Below are 22,664 nucleotides of genomic sequence, written 5' to 3' on the forward strand. Positions count from 1 at the left end.
CTGACAAGGGAGGCAGCCCGAAGTCACATGTTGTAGACACCACAGCACCGTGCCACTGGAAGCACATCAATTATTGCAGGCTTTACTCTTCGGACAACTTAGGAGTGGAGCTTAAGAATGCAAGAAGCTTCTTTGCTCATCTCCTTAATAAACTTCTGCCTCTCGCCGCCAGGCTTGGAGACAGGTGGAAAGAATTCCACTGCAGCCCCGTACGCTGCAAAGTTTTAAAGGCTCTCCTTTCCCGGATGGCAGAAAGCCGTAAATCTTCCCTCCCCCGAATACTCTAAGCCACATGGAAGTACCCCTCTTTACCCAAATGTTAATGAATCGGGAAGCTTCCTTCTCCTGGATCAATATCATAGGCATCCTAGGTCCAGATTTTGAGTTTTTAAGTAGCATTTTAATTTGTTGTCAGTGCCCTGGGAACAGAAGCTGACACCACCAAGCACAACACCATAGCCTCTAAGCTATTAGCTAACATGTCAACTAGGTAATGCATCTTCAGGGAAACCAGATTAGAAAGGACAGCAAAACATTGATTTTTTTTTTCAAAGAATCCTATACCTGCAGCATAATGCTGCTAAAGCTAGCAAAACAACAAAGGACATTTCGACAGCAAGGAAATGTCTTATTCTCAATGCTGGGGCAGCGAACAGGGTTGCATGTGAGCGTGGATATATATACAGGGCAAAGCAATTCTTCAAACCTGCAGGCTTTTTAATTTTGTAAATAATTCATCAGCCAATGCATAAGAAAGCTCAAGGAGAGAATCTGCCCATGTGAACGGATGGAAACACCAGTTAAGAGCAACCTTACCCAGAAAGCAGGTGGAGCTCTCCCCCACCCCCCTCCCAAAGGAAACAATAGCATTTGTATCAAGTTAAAACACCTACGAAAGTCATCCATTTGAATGCGAATCGTGATGCATTTATAGAGAAGATTCCAAACATGCATTCTTTAACCTGGCTCCTGCAGCCTGCCCACAAATCACTAGACAGTTAAAGACAAACCCAAACACCTTCTATACCAAACAGACCCTCAGAACTTAATCAAATGAGCCAGAGCTACCGTCTCCCCCATCTACTCTAAAACACATTACGTGAAGTCAAACTAGACGGCGTCCCTTCCCACCACCAGCCCCCACCCCCCGGCAAACAAGAATCAAGTAACTGACAAGTCCTTACCGACTTTGGGCTCTTCTTGGGAACTGGCAACCCTGGAAAAAATGCAACAAGGAGGGAAGAGGGGAAAAAATCATTAGCATATAAATGTTACCTTTTCCTTAAAGAACAATCCCCAGGTGTTTCATGGCAACCTAGCCATCTGCAGAGTTATGTCAGATTTCTCCCCAGCATCGGAGTTACCAGGCTGTTCATATCGAATCAAAGCAGAGGGAGGAGGAGAGCGAGAGGCAGGAGATCTATCTGCATTAGCTATGCTGGCTTGTACTGCAGCAGCCTGGAGGCTGGGAAAAGAAATTCACAGACCTCAGCGGCCTGGGAAATTGAACACTTGGACAGAATCTCAAATGCTCTTCTGGATTAAGAGAGACTTAACTTACAATTAAGTCCAGGATATTTCCTTTCCCCACGATCCACTTGTCAATTGAAGCGGACCAATCAGGACAGAGGAAGGGGTATATATTTAGTTGCAGAGGAGTACATGGTTAAAATTAAATTTTTCTTTCTTTCTTTTTTTTTTTTTGGGTCGTTTCTTTCCTTTTCTCCCTCCCTCCCCCGTCCCCCACCGCCTTTCAGGAGAGGAAATGCCTTCTTTATTTGGATGAGCTGAACACCAAAACAAAGACGGATGTTCTTTTGCCAGCAGAGAACACAAATTTAACTTGCTGTAGGACCCCCTCCAGACCATGGGCACACCTCTCCATGCATGTCAGTCAACCAAGCACACTCCTATTTAGCTTGTTGAAAAGGACACTAGCTGGGGCCAGACCCTCAAGAGGAAAGCAGATTGTTGGGGGAGTGAATGAGAAAATTTCATGGAGCTGAGAGAAGATGATAATGGATAAAGAAAAAAGGCAGAAGAGAAAAAGGTATTCACTGATCCTAGCTGGCTCTTCCAGAACCCCGTCTTTCACGGAAGGGTGAGAGCTGGAAGAGGCTGGTGATTGCTGCACACTTCTAGAAAAGTCAGCAGCGATTAGGGGCAGACATATGGGAAACCTGCCAACAGGAGAGTGAAGCAAAGGAGGGCTAGAATGAAAAATAAAAGCATAGAACGGTGTTTCAAAGGTAATCATTTCTGCAAGCTGTCCTCTCATTTTTTATCTATTTTTTATTTTTGGTTTGAGCAAGGGTTAGAATGCAAAATGCAGATTCCATCTGTACTGGGCACAAAAGATAAGACTTCTGATCTGATGATTTTGCACTGGAAACTTCAACCTTTTTTAGAAAATGATCCCCGTGTAGTGTGATGATTTCAATGCTTTGGGAAGTGACTTGTCAAACCATGAGCTGTGCTAAGTTCAGCACAAGTAACATGAGGCAACAGAAGTGGATGAGTAGGAGGAAGCCAGCAGAGGAGCACTGCTCATGTGCCCACTGCAAGTGAGGCATGGCTTCTCATGGATTACTTGTCCCCAAAGGCATTGGGGACACTTCTGGCAAGGCTCATCACGTCATCACCAAAACGAGGTCATCACGGCCCGGCCAAGTGGCTCTCAGACTTCCAAGTACATAAGGAGAACGTACAGACTTTTACAAATGCAGAACCCTGGGCCCCACCCCCAAGGGCCGGGGAATCTGCAGTGTAAACAAATCTTCCAGGAGATTCCGATGCAGGCGGTCTGAGGACCACATTCAAGGAGACTGGGAGATGGTGGAAAGAGGAGGACTCTTTCAGGTCCAGCGAGATCGCACAGGCAGACCTTCGTGAAGTTGGCTTTAGAGCTGTCCATGCTTCAGCATCTCAGTTTACGAAATGGAGATAGTAAGGTTCACTTCACAGGATGATGATACTTAAATAGACAAAACATTTTAAAGCCTCACACCTGGCGTAGAGGAGGCCTCTCAAATGTCAACCCCTTCACCGGCCTTTGAGAATTTACACTGTTCAGGAAGGACGTGCTTATGGTTATCTTCCTCCCCCTAGGAAAGGTCATCTGCCTAACCTGTTAAAGTCTAAAAAATATTGCAGGGGAACTAATTTACCTGTGGATGAGAATAACTGTGCTGGGTAATCTGGTTGGGTCACTATTCTTTAAAAAATTATGAAGTTCTTTTATTTGTTCATTAATGTGATTCCCTTAAGGAATTTTATTCAGTTATATTAGTGTTGGTCATTGCACACACTTCAAAAGTATATAATATTGCATCTTTGCACTCAGATTTTTTTCCCTAATTCCGACTGACCTTCTTTGTTAACTGCAAGATGCAACATTTCACTGTAGTTAGCTTTCACCAGACTTGTCTTCACACAAGATTCCAGTGACTCTCTATAAAAATGTGTCAAGAATCTCCAACGAGGTAGGAGGAGTCAGGGAAAGTGGCTTTAATCCGTACTCTGCTAATCATTTATAAAACCGACCATCTTAAATTCCTGGTCTCTGAAGAGTTCGTGTATAAAATAAAGGGTACTTTTCCTTCCCTATCATACAGAAACACACGCTCAAAGTGCAGGTATATACAAGGATGCTCACTGCAGCAGGGGTGGCATAAAAGAAACCTGGAAAGGACCAGAGGTTCTAAAGAAACTGTGGAACAGCGCACCTATAAGGCAGTCTGCAGAGGTTAAAAGCAGTGAGCTTTTTCTCTGAGTAGCATGGATGGGCTCCAAAACATGATGCTGAATGCAAGCAGCATGCTGCAGAACGGCGGGTACAGGAGGAGGCCGGTATCAAATATACCCAAACAAAGGCATGGTGTCTGCATTCCACAACTGTCCACACAAGACTCACCACTGGGGTATTTCTGGTGGGCAAGGAGGGGCTGGGATAGGAGGGGCTAGGTGAGGCCAACGTAGCCTTCATCTAGAATTCTTCATCAAGAACCTTCATCAAGAATACCATATTCATAATTTTGCTGAGGCAATAAAATATTTATTTAAACATGAACATTAATTAATTAATGGCCCTTCCATTAAGTGTACAAAACCAACCAGTCTGAAGCAAACTGGGGTAATAGTTATAGTCCTGTTTCCTCTGAGGAAGCCCTCTGTGCAACATCCCAAAGTATCCCAGCTCAACTGACCCTACAAGTTGTATTTTACAACAAAGAAGAAAAACTATTAATTTAGAGAGGAATTTGTTCCTCTTTGCTACCTTGTTTTTCAAAAGCTACACCTTTTACAGGAGCCAAAGTTGGCTTTAAATTAGTATTCAGAAAGTCAAAAATCGAGAGACTCACTTGAGTGCTTTTTAAAAAAGAAATCATGGATTTGCTTTAAGTCCACATAGTCATTAAATCTTAAAATCTAATGAATATGAATGCGGGAACAAAGCTCCTGATTACAATTTATAATATATTTTAGCCAAAACTACTCAGATGGTTTGAAAACAGCTGGGAGACCTCATCAGAAAATACTCAAAAAAGGTCACCCTTTGGCAGAATTTTCCAAGACCTAGAAAGCACACGATGTGGTTCTTATCAAGTGAGAGCTGAGTGCAGGCCATCCCACACTGGATGGGTGACAGAAAGCAGCATGATCCCACGCTTCACAGCCACGGTGGTTTTCCCAGGAGAAATCGCACTTTGTGTTCCCAGGGGCAATCGTGTCACCTACTACATGTGAGGTATGGGAAGAAACAGCACCTGTCTTAATGGGCTCACTTGCTCCCTTCAGGGAAGAGAAGGGAGATTTTGAGAAGAGGCAGAAGGAAGAGTCTACCAATGGCACCATCTGCTCGTAGAGCCGGGAAGGTGGCAAATGCTATTTCAAAGGGGTCCCAGAAAACTTTTACGGGGAAGCATACATTCAAAGTGTGAGTCTAAGTGTGATTTATACAAGTGAGAAAAGTGGGACCTGAATTTCCAAAGTTCCCTATGAAAAAGGAAATGTCCTTTTGGAGAAACCAAATGGCAAATTCTCTGTTAGTGACTGGAATCTGACCAAATAACATGAAGAGAACGCTTTCCTTTTAAATACCAAGACCATAAAGCCACGCTACTGAACACGTTCGCATACAACTAAATGGCAAATGTTATTCTTGGTGAAATTTTATAATGGTTGTATGCAAAAATTGATAGCAAAAAGTAAAAACATAACAGAATACATATGCATTTGGAAACAAAGACTAGAAGGTTACATGCCAAAACTGTGTGTTCTTTGGCTCACGGTTTTATTACCTATTTTAGGATCTTCTACAAGCAAAGCTTTACTTATTTATGAACACACACGTACACGCAGATGAATACCACAATAAACAAAAGCCTATACTGCCTTTTTAAGTAAGATGAATATACCAAATTTCAGAACATTTTACTGCACTCTTCAATCTCAAGAGCCATCATTCACCTCTAGAGCCTTCAAGAACTGCTTACTTTCCCCCAAATTAATATATACGTACACAGTTTCTTTAGGCACCCTGTTGAGATTAAGACTTGTGTTTATCCTGTGGACTAAATGGACGTAGGGAAGATGTCGATAGCTCAGCTACTCTTCCACGAGAAGCCAAACATTAGTCATTCACTGCCCTTTCGGCACCGAGATGATCAAGCCTGAATTGTGGCAAAGAAATCAGACTTTCTTGGACCTAACTTCCTCCAGGCTAAAGGAAGTGACAATGTCAACCAACCTCACCGACTGAAAGAACAAAGAAAAAATCATGCAAAAGGCTTTGAAAGTGTGAATTGGAAAGTCACTGTCATAAGCAAAGGGGATCTACAAGTGATAAAAATGTACCATTAATTTACATTGTTTTTATTGTGATAGTCAATCCAGTGTGTACTTGGTCTCTAGATGTGAGCGTTTTAATGGAAACATTTTGGTTTCCTCCTTTGCATTCTAGCACATACTAATGTGCTAGAACATGTCCTAGAACACAGGGGACTCTTTAAAGTTTTGCATCACAAAACGGGTGACTGAAAACAGCACTGGTGTTGAATCAGGTAACGAATGCAATGTTCAAGGAGCAGGGGGACTGTTACATAAAGTGAAAAAGAGAGAGAGAAAGAGAGCGGGAGAGAGACTGATTGATTGATTGAGGCAATCAGGTGGTTAGTTCATGGAGATCACTGAAAGCCACGGAAAAGACGACTGTGAGAATTTGGTCTGGGTTACTCTTATATTCCAAAAACAGAATAGACTACTCCTGAGCACATTTTCATCTCAGACCCCACTATCTTTTTTATTCTAAAACACATCAATTGGGGTGCCTGGGTGGCTTAGTTGGTTAAGCATCCAACTTCAGGTTACGGTCTCACAGTTTGTGAGTTTGAGCCCCGCGTTGGGCTTTGTGCTGATAACTCAGAACCTGGAGCCTGCTTCGGATTTTTAGTCTCCCTCTCTCTCTGCCCGTCACCTGCTTACTCTCTCTCTCTCTCTCAAAAATAAAGAAAACATTAAAAAAAATTAAAAGACATCAACATGTATTCCTAAATGCCAAACTTGAAAATTATAGCGGACTTTACCCCCAATAAACTCGTCATTAAGAGTGTGCATTAAGGAAATAATCAGAGAGGCTCACAAAGATTTACATGTATCTAAAAGGATGTTCAACACAGTATTATTTAAAGAAGATAAAAATTGGAAATGACTCCTAAGAACAGGGGACTGAGCAAACACATTGTTTTATCAACAAGATTATGAATCCATTAAAAATGGGTCCAGTGAAGAACATTTAGTGATGTGGAAAAGTAGTAATGATACAAGATGTTAAAAGCAGGATAAAACTGTACACAGAATATAAACTCATTGTAAAAATAGGTATATGCACGTATCACACACACATCACACATCCAAAGACTACAAGAACATGTATTAAAATACTGTTTCTGAATTCTAGAATTAGTAAGTTATTCATATTGCTTTGAGTCTTTCCCAAGTTTTCCAGATTTTACACACAACGACAAGTATAAACAGAGAAGCGTTTTTCAGTGAGTTTGGACAATGATACGTTTATTCACTTTAGTGCACCGCTAGGTTAAAAATTACCTGGAGTTTCTTCTAGCTCTCTATTGGCTCAAGGACTACCATTTCTACTCAAGTGGCTGTGTTACAAATTACTGGGCCATGGCCTTGACTGAAAATAGGATAAAAAAGCTGTTAGAGCCTCTCTGAAGCAAAGCTGCATAGAAGCAAATAATTTTGCTTATCATTTCCAGTAGTCTCTGAAATCTTGACCTTGATAAGCCAATCTATTGGCTTGATAAGCCAATTCTACTGTAACCTTGATAACCTTGATAAGCCAATTCTACTGGGTTCTTTGAACCCCAGGTTAAGTCACCTTGTCCAAGCACATGTCTATGGTGTTAGATGCAACTCCTGGAGTGAGGATGACTTCTGCTAAGTTTGTGCCTCTAATAAGGACAGTGTATATAAAATACTTTATCTGCAAATAGAAAGGATAATGAGAAGGAAGGATCAAGCAGAAAGAGAAAAGTTTCAGTGCATGTTTCTTCTTCTTTCTCGGGAAGAGCTAAAGGGCACATGGAAAAATTTTTTCAGGAGAGAAACTGCATTAAAGGACTTTGCAGAGCACTGATATTTATCAGCAAAATTGCTGCTACATGAAAGAACAAAGAACCTGGTAGGGTAATGCTTTTACGGGGGGGGGGGGGGGGAGAGGCAGTATGAGGACGGATCAAAACACTCAGAGTTGCATGAAGTACCAAGATGGAGGCGTGCAGGAAGGAAAGAGTGAGAAAATCTGTGATTTCCTCAGCGAGGCAGAATTGATCATTACTTCACAGCAAATCACAGACTTTAAATAACTAACATTAATGGCTAGTAACCCATGTTTAGAGAGCCATCTGCATCATCTCGACCAACTAGTTTTTTTGTTTGGTTGGTTTGCTTAATACAAAACACATAAACCAGGGGGCACCTGGGTGGCTCAGTCAGTTAAGCATCTGACTCTTGATTTCGGCTCAGGTCACAATCTCATGGTTTGTGATATCAAGCCCCACATTGGGCTCTGCGCTGACAGCGTGGAGCCTGCTTGGGATTCTCTCTCTCCTTCTCTTTCTGCCACCCACACCCCTGCTTATGCACTCTCTCAAAACAAATAGACATTAAAAAAAAAAAAAAGGTATAAACCAGGATTACATTTAAACTGCACTCACCCTACAGATAAAATGCTGAGGGAAGAAAACTGCAAAAGGTAGGTACACTCAGCTTAACTTTTTCCACTGGAGGTAGGAAAGAAATTCACTCCCTCATGTAACCAAACTGTGCTAAGGGCCTGCTTTGGCCAAGAGCTGGCATGAATTAAAGCAACGAATAAGATCTTTTACAAGGTCCTGTTTTCATAGGGCTCACGTTACGTGGGGGAAGGGAGAATATACATAACCTAGCAAATAATTTCAGAGGGATAGTTTCGGTGATGAAAAAGAAGCAGGATGATGGAAGAGGCTGTGTCTGGGATGCAAAGCCAGTTTATCCCAGGTGGTCGAGCACGCCTTTCCTGTAGAGCCAATACCTGAGCTTGGAAGGAACCGTCCATGTGACTGTTCACCCATGCAAGATTTACTGAGCTCTGCCATATGCCTACCGAAGCATTACGGGAGAGATAGAGGTAAATCAGACATGGCTCTGACCTGGACGAGTTCATAGTCTTAAAAAAAAAAAAAAAAAAAGACACACACACACACACACACACACACACACACACACACACACACACACTAGACAATATTGAGTGTGGTCAGTGCTAAGGGCCATGATGGAAAGAAGCACTATTGCTCTTGGGAGTACGAGAGAAGAAAGCTGATCTGATATGAAGAAGAAGGCGGAGGGGAGGAGCTGAACACTGAAGGAGGCTGGTATTTAATTGTGGGGTCAGGAGTTTGGAAGCAACATGTAATGACTGATGTTTGACTGAAAAATAACAAGATTTTTAAAGGTTTGTGATTTTTATTTTATTATTATTAGTTCTTAATGTTTATTTATTTTTGAGAGAGAGAGACAGAGCATGAGTGGCGAAGGGGCAGAGAGAGAGGGAGACAGAGAATCCAAGGGAGGCTCCAGGCTCTGAGCTCTCAGCATAGAGCCCAACGTGGGGCTTGAACACGCAAACCACGAGATCATGACCTTAGCTGAAGTCGGACGCTTAACCGACAGCCACTCAGGCGCCCCTAAAAGGTTTTTTTTGTTTGTTTGTTTAAAGCAAAATCAGCGTGCCAATATAAACTCAAGGCCGAGTTTGAACTAGAGTACATTTTCACTGAAGGACCTTACAAGTGCTATATATCTCAAAATTGAATCCATAAAACAAAATTAAAAAAGGGTTGCAGTTTAGACACATTTGCTTTTTCTCCCCCTTCCTCCAATCAAATCCTATGACCAACCCTGCGGTGTAATGTTTCAATGCAAATATGATACTGGCTGCCAAGAACGAGAGCGTCAGCCCCAGTGTCTCCAAAAAGAGGAAGACATTCTTTCCTTTGGGGACCTAATAATGGTCATTACAAAATATTACGGACATCATAATTTAAAGAGATGACTGGGTCTCAGATCTCTGGAATAAGAAGCTCCCAATGCGTGTCAGTTGGCATTTGGTAAGAAGAACATGGTTGCCCGGCTTTATAGTGACAGAGAAGTCGGCTTCAATTACACAGTACATACAGCCTAATAAATATGTCCCACAGAGAAATAAATGGCTTGCAAGTCTGGTGGCTGCTAATAGTTTACAGAGCCTTTCACCTCAAAGTCATAAGCCTTGAACTGGCGCAGGTGAGGAGAGGCCCAAAGTCATTAATACTTGGAGCCGCTCAAAAGGACTGTCACCGTGCAATTCCTGAGAGATGAATGGTCCCTTCAGAATGGTCAATGGACTAACTAGTGCTACTGTGGTTGACCCCCCAAAACACGTGGAATACACCATAAAGGGTCAACAACTTGGCCTCTCGTTTGTCCATTTTTGTAAAAAAAGAAGTCTTCTAACTTCAGAGCTGAGAGTAAAATTAACTAAAAGAGCTGAGAGCTTGCCTTTTGACATACACTTATTCTTCTCAACTGCTGAGTTCAGTACTAACATCATCCCTATTTTACAGATGAGAAAACCGGGACATTGATGATTAAGTAACACGGCCATGGTCACACACTCAGGTGAGCAGCTGAAGGCAGACTTGGTCTAATGCCAAGACTGCTTTTGAACACTGAACTATACGGTCTCATTCGAAGGTGCTTAATCCATTCTGGATCACAGCTCACTACGAAGGGGTGTTTACCCATAAAAAAATGCATTCATAAAAATTTTTGCCTACAGCTTCATGGACATCATCCTGTTGGTCAACAGGTCAAGGTATCTTGAACCCATAATCATGATGTGGATTGAGGAAGAGTTCCCTTTGTAGAGATAGCATGGGAGTCTAGGCATAGCCAATAAGGTTCTCTGATATTTTACCCCAAGTCACAGTACCTAAATCATGGGCCATTCAGGGCTACACATACTAAAAATATAACAAGACTGGTCTCTGAGTTGCGGGCAATGAAGCAACTCTTTAGAGCTAACAGCTTGGCTGACACCCAAGTCCTATAAAGTACAGTTTCCAAAGTGGGTAGGAGCTCTTCCTAGCTTGCAAATGTATCCTGACACCACCTAATAACGTAATTAAAAAAAAAAAAAATAGGTGCAGGAAAAGGAGTGAGTTATGGCATATTCTTTCTAGAAGGGGAAAGAAAAACAACTGTCAACTGAAAAAGACCACTAATTGGTCATGATGTACCATGAGGCCCATCTTTCTTCTCCAGAGAATATTTCAATCAAGATCTACTCTTTAAGGGTGGAATTACACCACTTCCTCAAATGATTCCAAGAGAGCTCTCTAACGCTATGTTGGTTAGAAACATTTGTAATTCAGGTATTTAGGCATAGGGTCTTGTCTTAGTCTATAAATGCTTCTAACTCTGAGGAAGACTCCCTACCTGTCATGCTGAGAACTTGGCTTTCCTAACACCTGTTATTTCTTTGATATTTTTTTAAACTTTATTTTTTTGAGAGACAGTGTGTGAATGGGGAAGGGAAAGAGAGAGAGGGAGACCCAGAATCTGAAGCAGGCTCCAGGCTCTGAGCGGTGAGCACACAGCTCGAACTCACGAACCATGAGATCATGACCTGAGCCAAAATCAGACGCTTAACCGACTGAGCCACCCAGGTGCCCCCCGCTAACATCTGTATTTCAAGTGTGAACGGGCTTTTGTGGAAATTCTTAAGGGTTGGCCCTGTCCCCCAACCTCTTATTCCCCATGCCTGTCGAGGTCTCCCTGCAAGAAGAGACCCCTACTTGTAGCCTGGAAGCTCCAAAGCAGTTCCCCTAACACTGAAAGTTTGACTTTTAGCTGCTTATAATGTGTAAGGGGGGGATGAAAGAAAGAATAGTTCAAAATAGCTCATTGAAAGAAAAAACCAATAAGGATTCCTTTTCTGGGTTGGAAAAACAGGATACTGTGTGGGCCCTTATTTTAAGGCCACTGGCCCTGAAAGGAAACCTATCACTGTAATTGGTGCTGAGAAGCTTCTGGGTTAAAAAAAATACATGCCAGGATCCTTTTCTTCAGGGTTACTGACTTTTAGGGTGACTTCTATCCTGGTTGCTTTATTTTTAGCAATGTAAAGTTAGGCACAGGACCAAGAAAGAGATCCAGGAGAGCATCCTGCATTGTTTTAACCTTACAGGACACTAAACCCCTGAAATTTAAGGCCCTTTTTGAGGTTCTTTGTCTTTCCTACAACACAGGTCTCCAAAATATATCCTGAACCCATCCGTCAGTCCATCTCCACAACCACCAGCTTTTCTAGCCTAGATGACTGTAAGAACCTAAGAATCAGTCTCTGCTTTATTCTTCATTCCTTTTAATCCATTATCCACACAGAGGCCAGAAACATCTTTCTACAGCATAAATCAGATTATATGGTCTGCAGACTACATGTTTCTATGGCTTCCCAACACAGTTTCAACGAGGTACAAGCTCTTTTCCGTGTCCCACAAAGCCTTCCTTCGTCTGACCCTGCCTGCCTCTGCAATTTCATCTCCTACTACCCTTACTCCTACCCATGCTCCAGCCAGAAAGGCACTCTCCACTTCCAGACTAATTCCTTTTACTCTGCTGGGCCTTTGCACTGGCTGTTCCCTCCACCTGGAACATTATGCCCGTAGACCTACATGTGTGGCTTCTCATCACTTGGGGCTCTCCTCAAATGTTGCTACTTTTGAGAAGCCACCCAGGGATCCTGGCCATCAGCAGATCCGAAGGTGACCCTTCTTAGGACACTTTTTCACGCAGTCCTGTTTCTTTTGTTTCCAGAGACCCTGTGATTCTCTAAGCTCATACTATTTGTTTACCTCTTTATTGTTTCCATTGTTGATTGTTATCATTTACTGGCTTATTCTCTCCCTTTCAGGGACCTGGTCTCTCTGATCTTAGGGCTACTCTCCAGCCCTAAAGCAGTATCTGGCCCCCAGTTCAGCAACTGCCTTTTGAATGCATGTGTGAATGTGTAGGCTTATGAAATGCATTTGTATCTTGAGGGCTGCAGGAAGGGCCGGGGAGGCAGAGGGGAGGGGCAGCGTGGTCTTTTGATCATCATCATCGCTGCTGTGACTGCTTAACAGCTCTTGATCCTTGGGCTGTTTCTTGATTTATTCGTGTGCTGCCGACTCAGCTCAGCTCAGCTCAGCTCCAGGCTGCCTCCCTCCGCGCGGAGAGCAAGGTTCTGTCTGCTGTGCCACCTTGTGTTCTAAATTCCCATCACAACGGATGGCTCGGGTCTCAGATTTAATGAAGACTCACAAAGAAACCCCAAACCCCGCAGCTCTCGGCTCCAGCAAATGGATGTGTTCTCAGGGACTCTTCCAGAGTCGAAGTAATTCTTAAGTGAAGGATACCCTTCACACCTTTCCTTAGAAAAGCAACTTTTATGCCGACACTGAGTTCAAAGATTCCCAATGACTTAGCCTTCGTCACAAAAGGCAAACAAACACTGATGAAAAAGAATATTTCAGGTCTTTTCCAGCTTAAATGTATGAATCTCTTGAGCGGTTTTAACAGTCTTACTGGTGTGACAATCGCTTTTCAGTCACAAGGTACTTTTGCAAAATTGGAGGCAAATTTTCCCATTTGCTCTGTAAGGGTGTCTTTTCATTTGGTCATTTCAATTAACTTTATCATCGAACTGCTTAATTGTGACTGAAGCCACCCGGCACCGTATCAAACTTTATTTCAATCTCTTAAATTTAGGAAACCATATTAGCTTTAGAAAACACAGGTCCTAGTTAACAACAGCAAGGTGATCCGACTTGGGAGTCCTACAGCACTACATTATTCAAAGCGTCTGGAAGTCAGACCTAAAGAGCCATTTACTGAAGGGTCAGGTTCTTCCAAAGAGCAGAGGACATGTGAGGAGCAGCCCCATTCATCTCCCATGGAGATATTAGATGTCTTTAAAATCCTCTTGCTGAAACAATATCTGAATTGGACTCCGTGATTATGTGAACTACGAAGAAGAAAAGCTGTTTGCTTGACTTTGTCATTTTCTAAGGACTTGCTGCCCCATATAGCTAGTGGATGCGGCGGAAACTGAGGCGTTCTTCAACTCTTAGATTTCAGTGAGTCAAAAGTCATTTCGCCAACTGCATTGGCTTCAAGACAGAAGCATACCCCACACACCCCCACCGCCCAACACGCACACGGTCCCACTCAGGAGGAATCTCAGTTAGAAATAATTTTTATAGGTCAAGTACATTTAAGATGCAGGGAAAATTCAAGAATTGCAAGGCTATTTAATGAAATATTTTATCTGGGAATGAGATGTATCCCAGGGCACTTCCTTGAAGGAGTACTTTGCATTTATGGCAGGGAAGGGTAAGAGAAATTCATACTGGAAATGAAACACATGCTCACCCAGCAAGTATTTTCAGAGAGGAAGACGCTTAACAGATTTCTCACTGTGGAGGATCAAATACCAGGATTCTTTGCTTCCTCTCCTGTCTGATTTTGGCTGGTTCCTGCTGCTTTTTTCTCGGTAAACGAGGTTCTAATCAGGCTTAGAGTCAAGTCAGATGAACAACTTAATGCAAGCAAACACAATGGAAATGGAATTTTTAAAGCGGTCCTGGAGCTTCTGAGAGTGCTTTCTACATACAAGAAACCAGCCATGGATATTGTGGGGTGCGGTGTGCACAGCTCACCCAAGTTTTCTCTTGCTGTTGGAGTTACCATTCTCAGGAAAAAAGAATTCATTAAAGAGTCTGACTGATAAAGGTCGTTTTGTGAGAGGTAACCTATAGGAGAGTGGTGAACCTATCGCTGGCCTTGAACCCAAAGTTAGCCTTTCCCTAAAGTAAGAGGCCGCAAAAGTCATGGTCAGAGAAGGGGAACGTTCCCACTGCCTTTCCTCTGGTTTGGATTCTGGAACCACCCCCCCCCCCCCCGCCCACGCACACACATTACTTCAGAGCCTCCTCCCTCCTTTCCTGTCTTCCCAAACTTCTGAAGGCCTCCTTCTCTGCATCAGTGATGCCTAGATTTGAGATTTCACGAACCACCGAATTTTCATATAGCAGATTTGAGCAAATGACCACAATGTGCCCATTCCTCATTTTGCAAACTAAGATCGTTAACAAGGGGGACAAGGAACGATAAACTACCATTTAGCAGGTAGTTTCAGCAGGTAGTTTAGCAAGTGTATTTCAGCAGGAAGAAACCCAGGAAGGATATGATCTCTAAAGGGGAGATCTTGGAAAAACTTCGTTGACTATTACTGTTCTGTCCTGATTCCACTGTTTCTGTCTCGTCTCACCGTTTACTGAGAACCATGTCATCACAGATCGGAAGGAACATAGCCCCGGCTACTTTTTCCTTTGAGGCTCCTCTGTTTTGCCTTCCTTTACCTTTTCTCAGTCCCAGAAAATTAGGCCACAAATGCTGAGAAGCAGGACCACCTGAGCATATCTCCTCTACCTCCTTTCTCGTAGGTCCTGTCTAATGTGAAGGACAAGCAAACCCTCCATCAGGACAGGGCCACACTGCAAATACCAGAAGCCCTCCTCTTCTTCCATCCTCACTACAGTACTGAGGAGGGTTCAGCTGCACCCATATTTTGGATGACAATGCAGAGGCCCAGGGACAGTGCCCATGGCCGGCCTGGGGTACACTGCTAGCTGGTGGCAGAGAGGAGGACAGAAGGCCACTGTGACAACTGGCCAAGCTGCTACTTCCTTTGCTGAGTAGAAGCAATGATGGAGAGGAAATGGGGAATTCTTGTGTTGAAATTCTTTCCATCTAAGTTCAACCACAAGTAATCCATAAACTGATTTCACCTGCACTTGGAAAAAAAAAAATAGAGCAGAGCATTTTCAATAGCAAAAGCAAGATGGGTGCCCAAAACAGTACTTTCCCCCCAAAAAGTTGATGCTGCTCCTCAAGGGACATGGACCAATTCTGAAGACACTGTTGGAAGTTACCATGGGAGAGGAGGAAAAGGTGCTTCCGGCATCCGAGTGGGTACAGACTGAGGATGCTGCCAAGATGCCTATGATGTACAGGAAAGAATGATCCACTCCATGATGTCAACAGTGCACAGCTGGAGAAATTCTGTGATTGTAAAACTATTTCTTCCTTCTTCAACAGCCAAGTCTAAGTGGAAGTTGCTCAGCAGGGGGGAAACCTACAAAGAATCCCATTAATCAATGGGCAGTTCTGTGATTTTTTAATGCAATCATTCCCCACTTGGGTACATGGTGTCTATAGCAAAAGTAATCACAGAGAACATTTTTAAAATTAGAAACAACATTCATATCTATCTAAGGGAGCACTGACCTAATTCCAATTATCTCCAAATGATTAAAAAAAAAAACCTGATTAGTGTTTATGCAATGATGCAAAAGCCTTTTTAAAACATAGCTTTTTAGATGAAGGCGGCATGCCAGAGCCCTTGAACATAACCAACTGCCAAAAAAAACAAAAAAAAAAAAAACAAAAAAAACAAACCACCTCAGGTTGCCGAATGAGGTGAGGTGGTAGCCGACACAAGGGACAGAGACGGATTCCCTCGATGAGGCAGTCTTACAACTGGTGGGTGATGGGGCTATTGTAACTGCTACTCTACGGCACAGTGCCAAAGGATCTTTCGAATACCGGTGCCTCAAGTGTTAAAATCGTAAAGACGGTATTTTAGAATTCTTCATGGCAAAGGTAATATAAGAAATGAGATTTCCAGAAAAAGAATTAACCGTGAGAAAATGGGGAGGTTGTGATGAACCACTTTTATTTTAAATGTGCACTTGCACGTCATTAATCTGTAATGAGAGATTAGCACACTGCTGAAGTCCCCTGGACGAGCGAGAATGAGGAGCATGTACTGCATATGGCGAGAAACAAAAAACGTTGAGAACATTAGAGACAAAATAAGAACAGGGGTATACGGTGCGCCTGGGTGGCTCAGTCGGCTAAGCGTCCGACTTCAGTCAGGTCATGATCTCCCAGTTCATGGGTTCAAGCCCCGCACTGGGTTCTGTGCTCAGAGCCCGGAGCCTGCTTCGGATTCTGGGTCTCCCACTCTCTCTCTCTGCACCCGCCCCCCCAACCTTGCTCATGCTCTTTCTCAAAAATAAAAATTAAAAAAAAAAAAAAAAAAAAAAAGAACAGAAGTATGAAATAAACCCAGGTAACACCTTGGCACAAACAAAGGCGTGTTCCAAGTTGCCAGTGGAAACACAATATTCCTAAGGACCCAATGCTATTTTCAAAGACATTACATTAAGATTCTACTGAGATGTCTGAACCAAACAGGATTATGTTCACAAACAGGGGACGTGATTAATATCGGAGCAGGGATACAAATGGGGGAAATACCAGGCAAAGGATATGTTGGGGTATGTTTTCAAAACTGCAGGTGGCAATGCAAAGACAGATTCAATAAAAACCATGTCAACTACTTAACTCCAGATGGTGGTAAAGAATGTGTGATTTAATTTGAGGGAAATGAAGGAAGGTGAAGAAAATATTACACAGAGTAAACTCTCTGCCTCAGATAACAGTTTTGGAAATGTTCAGAACTGAAAAATGCTTAGCGCAGAGGCTAGGAAGACACCTCTTGCAATAAAGAGAAACTCGATGCAGTAAGGTCGCAAAGCTATTATCAGAGAAGGGAGAAGCTATAATAACATCTCTCACAGCTGAGACTTTTCATATGGGAGAGACTGTCCCAAGGAGGTGGTAACTCATAAGTTAATTTTCACATGGAACCAAAGTCAGATAGTAGGAGAATTAACGCCAAAGGTAAAAATGTCTGAAGATACCTTATTTCTTTTGTTGGAACAAAAAGTATAAATAAAAAGGAAAGAAAGGTAACCGGTTCCTAGAATTTCGAGATGGTGATGAAAAAGGAAATTCCTAGGAAATTTCCTAGGAAATGTGTCCACAGCAAGTCTGTGCGCCTCCAAGCGTGCCCTTCCACACGTTGTGTTTGGGTCTCAAACTCGGCTGCCTGTGGGGCAACGGGCAGGCTCGGGCAAGAGTGTGCCAGGCCAGATGGAAGGCGAGGGGAAACTGGGAGGACTCTGGCAAGCTGGAATTGGTGGTACCAACTAAATGCATTCAGAGTTTTAAAAATTTTAAGAGACTACTGAAAAATACATGAGTGGGTCAGGCCGAATACTGCCCGTGGACTCCCAGTCTGCAACTCCAAACGCTTTTCATACCTCCAAGCTCTAGTCTGATAGTTCTCATACAGGGCAAATTTGCCCCCAAGGGGTCATTTGTCAACATCTAGAGACATATCTTGTTGTCACAATTCGGGGGGAGGGGTGGGGTGTGGAGGCAGGTATGTGATTGGCACCTTACTGGGTGGAGACCAGAGATGTCACACATCCTGCAAGGCCCAGGATGGACCCTGGCAACGACAATTATCTGGCCCAAAATGTTAAAAATGCTGAGGTAGAGACAGTGCTCTAGACTCAGGTCATGCAAAAAGGCTCTGTTGTCACCCCTCCTCCTGCCTGGGTCACCTGTTACCCACATCTGTGACAGATTCAGACTACATATCACTGCTGGTAAAATTCAAGCGTGAGTCTTGTCTCCGTACTTATGTTGCGAGGTCCCTGTGTTCTCTCTCCTTATCTTAGAGCTGTACACAAAGGATGTGCTCAATTCTTGCTTAAGAGCAGGAATGATTCAGCTCGGAAGCAGCTTGTCACAATACGATTAGAACTATGAAATTCCATAGAAAAGAAAAGCAGCCGCACACAGCTCACACTCCGTGGCACACTCATGGATATGACAAATGGCTCATAAACGGATCTCTTCTGCCCTGACTCTGCCCCTACTGAACCGCAGATCCCAGAAAACTGCCTATGCTTCTGCTCACTTGGATGTCACATGGGTACTTCACGCTTAATATGACTGAGAAGGAGCCCTGGATTCCAGAGTTCAAGGCCTACCCACTCTTACTTCAGAAGCCAAATCCTAGCAAATGGCCCCTCCATCTATCCAAGTACCGAGGCCAAAACGCAGGGGACATTTTTTGGCTCCTCCCCTTTCCCCGCCTTCTTCAGGAGAGGTCGGGAGATGATAGCCTAGTGGACCAAATACTGTTTTCTTGGAACACACACAATCCATTTGCTTACGTGTCATCTGCTACAAAAGGACAGAATAGAGTGGCAGGACCGTATGGGCCATGAAGCTACAATATTTACCATATGGCCCTTTACAGAAGAAGTCTGCGGAACTCTATGCCGCTGCTCCCCATCAAGTCCTGTTGGTGCTCCTGAATCCTCCTAAATCCTCTGCTCCCTCTGTCACCACTGGTGTCACACTCTGGTCCAAGCTGCCAATACCCTTATCAAACCAGTGCACTGGCCCTGAGAGGTCTCCCTCTCCCCACCCGTGCTTCTAGAATACTTTCTTTACACGTATGCAAAGGGACTGTCAAAAACCTTCCGTGAGATCTCGTCCCTTCCCTGCTTCATTGACACTGGTCCTCACACTGAAAATGAAATTTGAACTCCTCGTCCCGGTCTGCAGTCCAAAGGCCATCCCCACGCCCCTCGTTCACCTTCCATCAGCCACCCTGGCCTCCGTTCTACTTTTTTTAAAAAATTTTTTAACATTTATTCATTTTTGAGACAGAGACAAAGCACGAGCAGGGGAGAGGCAGAGAGAGAGAGGGAGACACAGAATCCGAACCAGGCTCCAGGCTCTGAGCTATCAGCACAGAGCCCAACATGGGGCTTGAACTCACGAACTGTGAGATCACGACACAAGCCAAAGTCGGATGCCTAACCAACTGAGCCACCCAGGCACCCTGGCCTCCGTTCTACTTTTATATTTTTCTCATCTCTTGCTATGTCACCTCGAATATGAATGTGACCTAATGTTCTATAAAGAAGTCTCAACTAAAATCCTTGATAACTTTAAACCATGGCAATAAACCAAAATAGCAACTTAAAACTGCTTTAGTAATAAAGACCAGAAGGCTCCTTGCTAGCAAATGCGAATGTCCTCCTGTTTTGCACTGTGGAAGCACTAGGAAGTTTGCTAATTTTAACATGAACAACGTTTAACAGCTAGGAAGATATGAGGCAGCATGCTGGATCTGACAAGAGGACTCGGCTTCCAAAACTATGAGAAAAAACTAAGCAAGGTAGGTAAGGGGGGACCATCAATTACTTTGAGTTACCGAATCAACTACGCAAAGGAGATGTCAACGCCTTCCCTTTTATTTATTTGTTTATAGATTTTTTTAAGTTTACTTATTTATTTTGAGAGAGACAGAGACAGCTCAAGTGGGGAAGCGGCAGAGAGGGAAAGGGAGAACCCCAGCAGGCTCTGAACTATCAACGCTGAGGGGCTCCAACCCATGAACCCTGAGATCATGACCTGAGCCAAAACCAAGAGTTGGACACTTAGCTGACTGAGCCACCCAGGCGCCCCAACATCTTCCCTTTTTAAACAGTTCTGCAAACTCTTAAGTTGCTGATAGCTATGTGGCAGGTTATATATTTTTTTTAACATAGAGTGAGAGTGTCAGGTGAATTTTCCTGTGTTTTACAGTTTCTTCCCCTTTTTGGATTAAGGATACTTTGCATAATAAAATAATTTAAATTAAACTCCTTCAACAATGTCAGGACAGTATTCAAAGAGGAGACACTTGTTGGCTAGGTGGAGGCTCTGTAATTCCTATTAAATCTTGATGAGGCTGTCTCATTGGGACAGAGCAGACAGCCCCAGGTGCTAATACTTGTTCTCTGAATCCCAATTCCTGATGATTCCTTAACATCCAGCTAACACATGCAAAGAGCTTAGACAGGTACCTACCCATGGGAAGGATTTAATAAATACGACCTGTTATTATCGGTACAAAAGATATCCATCCCCCATGAAGTTTCCTTCAATTCCATAGTTTTTCCTTCCATTCACAGGGTAACAATAAGACAAGAGGTAAAATAAAGCCTATCGAACATCCCCTTTGGAGGGCAAAATAATCAAAGCCTCTAGAGTGTCACCATTACACGTTTTGTGAGGATAAAAATGGGAAGATAAAAATGTTCGGTAACTACACATGTGGCTGAGCTCTTGAAATGTGGCCACCTGGACTGAAGAACTGAATGTGACACTGTATTTACTTTTAATTAAACAGCCACATGTGGCTAGTAACTACAGAACTGGATGCTGAAGAATACGCCTAACTGGACCCCTATGATTCAGTGACATGGTTTTCCAGTATCTTGGCCTAGGGACATGCCCATCAATGCATTTCCTTGTGATCTAGAGCAACCTGTGACAGAGAGCTTTGTAGGCAAACAGACCTGGGTTGGGCCTCAGGCCCGGTCGCCTTTTTGCTGTGTGGTTTTGAGCTGGTCATTTTCCCACTGCCTGTCGTCTTACCTGTAATAATACAGTGTTCAAGGCAACAAAAAGAAATAAAAGGCATCCAAATCAGTAATGAAGTAAAACTTTCACTATTTGCTGATAACATTATGTTATCTATACAAAATCCAAAAGACTCCATGTAAAAACAGCTAGAACTGACAAATGAATTCAGTAAAGTTATAGGATACAAAACCAATCAACAAAAATCTGTTGCATTTCTATGCACTAATAATGAGGCGGCAGAAAGAGAAATTAATAATGTCATTTACAATAGCACCAAAAATAGTAAGATTCCCAGGAATAAACCTAACAAAGAGGCGAAAGACTCGAACTCTGAAAACTTATAAAACAATGACGAAAGAAATCAAAGATGACACAAAGACATGGAAAGATATTCCATGTTCATGGATTAGGAGAACAAATAGTGTGAAAATATCTATACTATCCAGAGCAATTTACACGTTTATTGTAATCCCTATCAAAATACCAACAGCATTTTTCACAAAACTAGAACAATACTTGTATGGAACCACAGAAGACCCCAAATAGTCAAAGCAATACTGAAGAAGATAAGTAAGGCTGGAGGCATCACAATTCTGGAATTCAAGCCAAACTGCAAAGTTACAGTGATTAAGACAGTATGGCACTGGCACAAAAACAGACATATAAATCAAAGGAACAGAATAGAAAACCTAGAAATGAACCTACCACCATGTGGTCAAGTAATCTTTGACAAAGCAGGAAGGAATATCCAGTGGGGAAAAGACAGTCTCTTCAACAAATTGTGTTGGGAAGACTGGACAGCATCATGCAAAAGAATGAAACTAGACCACTTTCTCACACCATACACAAAAATAAATTGAAAGTAGATGAAAGACCTAAGTGTGAGACCTGCAACCATAAAAAAATCCTATATAAGAGCATAGGCAGTAACTTCTTTGACATCAGCCATAGCAAGTTTTTTTCTAGACATGTCTCCTGAGGCAACGGAATCAAAAACAAAAACTACTGGGACTACATCAAAATAAAAAGCTTCTGTACAGCAAAGGAAATAATCAAAAAAACTAAAAGGCAAGCTAGAGAATGGAAAAGATATCTGCAAATGACATATGTGATAAAGGGTTAGTATCCAAAATCCATAAAGAACTTATAAACTCGACACTCAAGAAACAAATAATCAAATTAAAAATGGGCAGAAGACATGAACAGGCATTTCACCAAAGAAGACGTACAGATGGCTAACATACACGTGAAAAGATCTTTAACATCATTCATCATCAAGGAAATGCAAATTAAAACTACAAAGAGATATCATCTCACACCTGTCAGAATGACTAAAATCAACAACACAAAAAAAACAACAAGTGTTGACAAAGATGTGGAAAAAAAGGAACCCTCTTACACCATTGGCAGGAAAGCAAACTGGCGCAGCCACCATCAAACACAGTATGGAGGTTCCTCCAAAAGGTAAAAATTGATCTACCTTTTAATACAACAATCACACTACTGAGTATTTACCCAAAGAATACAAAAACACTAATTCAAAGAAATATAGAGACCCATATGTTTATAGCAGCAATATTTACAATAGGCAAGATATGGAAGTACCCAAGGGTCCACTGATTGATGAATGGATAAAGAAGTGATACAAACACACACACATACACACACACACACAC

General features: G+C 42.7%; 1 protein-coding gene across 6 annotated transcripts in view; it reads right to left on the bottom strand.

Annotated features, from left to right (window-relative positions):
* Window positions 1-22,664, bottom strand: part of MAGI1 (membrane associated guanylate kinase, WW and PDZ domain containing 1) — a 633,332-nt gene that overhangs the window by 42,857 nt on the left and 567,811 nt on the right. For all 6 annotated transcript variants that reach the window (XM_049642669.1, XM_049642665.1, XM_049642664.1 and 3 more), the window contains exon 13: window positions 1,185-1,216. In XM_049642669.1, coding sequence (XP_049498626.1) covers window positions 1,185-1,216 — 32 coding nt within the window. The remainder of the gene's footprint in view (window positions 1-1,184; window positions 1,217-22,664) is intronic.

Source organism: Panthera uncia, chromosome A2 (genome assembly GCF_023721935.1).
Source record: "Panthera uncia isolate 11264 chromosome A2, Puncia_PCG_1.0, whole genome shotgun sequence".
NCBI lineage: Eukaryota > Metazoa > Chordata > Mammalia > Carnivora > Felidae > Panthera > Panthera uncia.